A 5,780-nucleotide genomic window follows, 5' to 3' on the forward strand; every position below is an offset into this window, starting at 1 on the left:
TTTTCCTCAATAGTTTCGTCACGTTTACTGTCTAAGGACAGCGCTAGCAAGCACTCTCTGCTTATGAGCAAAAACCCCCCCCCCAAAAAACAGGAAGTTTTAGGAGTGACGGCGAGAGAGAGACAGCAGAAAAAGAGAGAGAGCGAGTTTTGAGATGTGAGAGATTTGTGACGTTTAGCGTGTTTGGAGTGTGTAGTTAATGTGTTGTCTTGTGTAGTTAGTGTGTAGTCTTGTGGATAGTTTTGTGTTGTGTGTCAGAACAATGAGGCGACTGCTGTCTCCAGGTAGAAACAGCAGTGATACACCTGCTGCTGTCAGACCTGCAGGTATCAGGCTGTGATGTTCTCCTTTATAATGGACAGAAATTATTCTTTTCGAGTGGCACAAATAATTTGTGTGGCATCTTACTGAATGCAGAACAGCTGATTGTTCTGTAAATAGTTTGAAATGGTTATTTTAAAAAAGAGTAAAAGGTAAATGGATGCAAATAACTTTGTTGTTTGCAAAGCTTGTGCATAGGATTTTAAAATTGACAATTTATATTTGCATTTAAAGTTATGAAATACAATTCATTAAACATGTTTGTGGTTGTTATGGTAAAAAATATAACTTTTTTTTTTTTTTTTTTTTTTAAACTTACCTATTTTTCTGAATAAGCAATTTTTTAAAGTGATCGACTCAGTAGTATTACCATTTGTCTGGGGCTTTAAAACTCACAGGATATCAAAAGTTCATCTATGTAAGTCAAAACTTAAGGGTGGATTTGCTTTGCCAGTGTTTCAGTTTTATTATTGGGCTGCAAATGCTAGAACTCTTGCTTATTGGCAGGAAGGGTACAAAAAAATTAAGTCTGCCGATACCCCACCTTGGGTGGTCATAGAGAGTGGTGGGGTTGAGAATAGTTCCCTCCCTGCTCTTCTTTTTTCATCCTCTAATTCGCGAACCAAGGTCAATAATTTTATAGTTTCGAACTGTGTTAAAATCTTTAGTCAGATCAAAAAAGGTTGTGGTCTACCAGACACTTCAATCCATACTCCAATATACGGTAATCATGCATTCCCACCCTCATGTTTAGACGCCTCTTTTGATATCTGGACACAGAAAGGTATTATTACTCTCAAAGATTTATATATTGACAGGCAGTTTGCATCATTTACTCAGTTGCAGAACAAGTTCTCTCTCCCTGCGTCACATTTTTTTCATTATTTACAGATAAGAAACTATGTCCGTCAGAGTATTGCTAATTTTCCATCTCTTCCGGAAGAGGGGTCAATTTTTACACTTCTTCTGAGTTCCCCGGATTCTAAAAAGTTGGTTTCTGGTTTTGTGAAAGCCTTTTCTGAGTATTTCTCCGCAACTGAAAATAGTTGTGGATGATTACTATACCTTTCTAATGTGACGTTGTTGTCCCTGGCTCTCTTTCTCTGTCTCTCCCTCCCGCTCTGTTCCTGTGCTACTGCAAGTGTAACTACCGCCCCTCCCCCCTCTGCCCCGCGCAAAGCACAAGGCTCGCATGCTGAGTGAAGCGGAAAATAAGTGCGAGAGAGAGGGTGAGAGAAAGAAAAAAAAACAACCCACGGCTCGCGATAAGGAGCCGGCTCGCGTCGTTCACGTCAAAGATCCGGCTCTAAGAGCCATTTCTTTCGCAACCGACACATCACTAGTGGTGTGATGTAGATGCCAATAACAGCTGCAGCTGATTTGATTTTCATAAAATCAAGTCAAGGTCACTGCAAATGTGAAAAATCATTAAAAACTTTATATTACCAACAAATATTTTATGGATTGGCTCAGGGGACACGAGCACCTAGGCTGGCTAAGCATTTGACGGTGACCTTTATTGTTGGCAAGTTCAAAGTTGATCCTGAAAAATATGTTAAAGAAAAAAATTTGAGTAATATATCATATAAAAGGTCAAGAGGTATGCTGTGCAACACATATGGCTTTTCAATGCAATGATGTCATAATGTTTCACAAAATCACACACTGCGTGAGTACATTTTAAAATCTCAAGTTTTTACAGCTTATAGAAGCCAACGATTTCAGCCAATTCTGCTCCAAAGATAATAAAATACACTTCTCTACAGTGTTTTATGATGACTGTTATTAGTCCATAAAAAAGTCATTGAGAGAAATCTGAGCCTAAATGTCTGATCCTAATAAGTTCTAGTCTTGATTTCCTTTGGCTCTTTTGAGTTTAGGTTAATATCTCTGTCATCACTATTCACAGACAGTCTTAACAAACTGCAAACGTCTATTAATAGGAATAATACAAGAGTATTATCATATATATGACTTAAGTTTATTGGTTTCAAAGCGCAAGAGAGCTACAGCGTGTTTTAACAACTCAAGTGAAATTTATTAATACAGTTGAATATCATAAATGGAAAATTTTGCCTCAAAAACTTTAGTAATTTGTGCCTCAAACAACAAGATATCCAAAACAATCTCTGGAAAAAAAAGAATAACGGGGTTGAACAAAGAGAGGAGAGGCTCGTTGGAGGAGCTCGGAGTGAATTTCCAAGTGCATCATTTGCAGAAGTGTTTCACCTGATATGTAACAAAGTAAAGTGACACACAGCTAGAATATACAAACCACAGCAGGGCAAGAACTTTACAAATAACATTGCTACTGTATTAAAGTTTATTTTAGCTCTTCTTTCACATCATTTGTAAATATATGTAGATAGTTAAACTGATAAATAAAGTACTAACAATACTGGATATAATTCGTCCAACCTGCAAGTTGTGAACATGATCATCTGATTTTAGAGATCATAGACACAATAACAGTCTATAACAAATTTAAGAACCGTTTTTTTGTTTCATGTTTAATTCATAGCTTTCAAAGAGGTCAAGAAGGAGGAAGTCTCATTTTGTTATATAATTGTTATATATTCTCTGTTTGCATCTCTGTTTTAACTTCTACACTTTTTCAGGAGCGTGAGGAACCTGGAGGTTTTTACTCAGGCCTGAGTTGTTTCTCCCAGTTTCCTTAATGCAGCTTCAAACTTACCCAGTGAGGTAGGTTTGCTTTGTGATGTGTAACATGGTAACTGTGTGTTCAGAGAGTATAAGAAAGAAAATATCAGCGTGACATAATCTCTTCCATTTCACAATAATGTTTAAATGATGGTACAAAACATAATTTTATGGCAGTGTATGTAAATATGAGACATGTAATAATGAGGCAATGCTTGTGTTTATTATGTGAGAAGCTACATGATGCTCACATGCTAACTAAGCTAAAGAAAGCTGCAGTTGTTTATAACAACTTTGTTATGATTAAAGCTTACATGCTGAAGAATGCTGATCTAAAACTCGCTCAGTATTTGAATTCATGATTTTTTATGCATTTGGTTTTAGCTGTTCAAAAACACTTTTCAGTTTAACCTTCACATCTCTCACGCTGTTCAGTTTCTCATTCTTAACAAATTCTGTGATCTTTATCTGTGATTTGGAAAGGAAACGTTTCCCTTTGGGTGTGGGACGTTTTCCAAGAGAAACTTTCACAGGTGACGAATCTGAAGGAGTAGAGGTGTTTGTAAAAGGAACAGATGTGGGTGAGCAATTGCAGTTAGAGGAAAGGTCTGAGTACAAGTGAGAGACCGTTGTATCAAGAGGGCATTCTTTTTGAGGAAATGGTTCAATTCTCAGGGTTTTTTTGAGGTCTGCCAAGGTCCTTGTCAGCAGATATTTAGGACCATTCCTGTTGTTCTTGCCCCAGTGTGCACTTGCCAGCCACCTGCCCTGTTTCTCACTGTAGCAGCAGAAAGCTGACCAGAGCACTGAAGGAATATTGATCAAATGGTTGAGACGACTGTCGCTGGGCTTTGCTCCTATTACTACAAAGGTCTCCTCATTTTTGCAGTGATTATTAAAAACACATTTTACACATTTCTCCATTTTGTTCCAGCTTCCATGGTTGAATTTATCTTTTTGCGGAACAATGTTAGTCATGGTAAAAGTAGACCTTTGTTCAATATAATTGGATCCGTAAGACCTTGGAAATAAGTGTCCTCTGGTAAAATTCAAGCCATTTTTATAATTTTCATTTTCAGCCTGGTGCTCATAGATGGTGTTCTCGTTTGATCCTCTCATATTGCGGTTGTCTAGCATGTTTTCAAGCTGTCAAAATTGAAAGGGTAGATTAGTGATACATGCATGGTTCTTGCTACATAGATTCACTGTGCAGATTTGGTTTCAAGCTGTGAAAAATGAAGTGATACATTAATGATCTGTGGGTGTTGCTGCAAAGTGGATTACTTGTAAATCAATGGGCTCAGAAAGTTGTATATTTCAACTTAGGGAACTTCGGGTGTAGTTATTAAAAACAATTATTATGTTTCTATCATAGCAAGAAATTTTGAATTTACACCAGTAAATTAATTTGAGCCAAATCCAGTCAGAGCAGACTTAACACCAAACAATTACACATATGCTGCACTATTACATGATAATGAAAGGCACACAAAGTCTCTAACGAAGCTTAAACAGGATCACTTAAAAATTTCAAACAGTTTATATTAGCAGGAGTAGTAGCTGAGTTTTGATATCAGTGCAGTGCTGTAGTTGGTGCTGTGATTAGTTATTACAATAAATGATAATTGATTCTTATATAGCACTTTTCTACTCTCCTTGAGAACTCAACATGCTTTATACAGCATGCCTCATTCACCCAAGCCCATTTTTTCTATGCTTAAGTGCTTTCTTGCTAACATTTTCACTCTGATGGAGGCATCAGTAAGCAACTCAGGGTCAGTATCTTGCTCAAAGACTGGAGCAGCCACCAACCTTCTGATTAGTAGATGACTTACCCTACCCCCTGAGCTACAGGCATGATATCTTTCAAAGCACTGAATATGTTTGAATTCTGCACCATAGCCTCATTATTAAATTTTTTTATTTCAGCTGAAATAGAATTTGGCACTGATACCTGTGGTTCAATCATCCATTTGGGTCTTTTGACTATTATTTCTCCATCTTCTCCTCTGTACTGTGCAGCAGAAAAAACTGGGATCTTGTTGTGGGTGTCGTAGAGCGTCACAAATGTTTTGCGGTTCTTATAAGTCTGACAAATCCATTTGTATCTGGTCTTGTCCTGGATGATCCCTCCCTCCAAAATTCCCGGGATCTGTGGTGGAGTTTGCTGAAGAAAAAACTCATTACAGTGTTCCACTGATGCCACCACTTCAGCTTCTACGGGAATGATGGACAGAAGAAGGATAGCAGCGAGGGGCAGGAGGTGCTGCATCGTCACTGATGTCACTGCTGTGTCAAAAGAATTATAAGACATTACATTAAATACGAATAATTATGCTTTTTCTTACTTTTTCTTTTGTCCTATAAAATGCTATGATGCTGGATGTGAATTAAAATGTTTAACATGATCAAGTAATCCATGTTTGCTCTAAACAGTTTTAGACAGTTTTTTATTTCTGCTCCAGGTTCTGATTATCTCAAATACGGTCACCTCAGATATAAAGCTATAAAGTGTATAAAAGATTGAGACAATAAACATGATGTCATCCACTGGTTAGAAAAGTTCCCATTAGAAAGTATCAAGTTGAGATTGTCACTGCCTTCACCTGGGTTGGATTTGAAACTGAACTGAAGAGTGAGGAGTGAATGTGACTGAGAATCCAAGGACGCTGCACAGTGACTGACAAGTTGTTGGGATTACATCCTGGAGTATTCTCCTATCTGACAATAATAAGAGCAAATGAGCATCATGCTCTATTAACTAAGTGCAAGTGTCTGAGCTCATAAAGCCAGAAAAA

At 37.5% G+C, this 5,780-nt stretch overlaps 1 protein-coding gene across 1 annotated transcript; it reads right to left on the minus strand.

Moving 5' to 3' along the window:
- Positions 1-2,338: 2,338 nt before the first annotated feature.
- LOC120433718 (endonuclease domain-containing 1 protein-like) lies at positions 2,339-5,254 on the minus strand. The gene is made up of 2 exons (XM_039600484.1): positions 4,937-5,254; positions 2,339-4,128 (listed from the first exon to the last, which is right to left on the minus strand). Exons 1-2 carry the CDS (start codon positions 5,252-5,254, stop codon positions 3,349-3,351), a joined length of 1,098 nt encoding a protein of 365 aa, XP_039456418.1. The 3' UTR covers positions 2,339-3,348.
- Between the last annotated feature and the right edge of the window lie 526 nt (positions 5,255-5,780).

This window comes from Oreochromis aureus, linkage group 3 (genome assembly GCF_013358895.1).
Source record: "Oreochromis aureus strain Israel breed Guangdong linkage group 3, ZZ_aureus, whole genome shotgun sequence".
NCBI classification, from domain to species: Eukaryota; Metazoa; Chordata; class Actinopteri; order Cichliformes; family Cichlidae; genus Oreochromis; species Oreochromis aureus.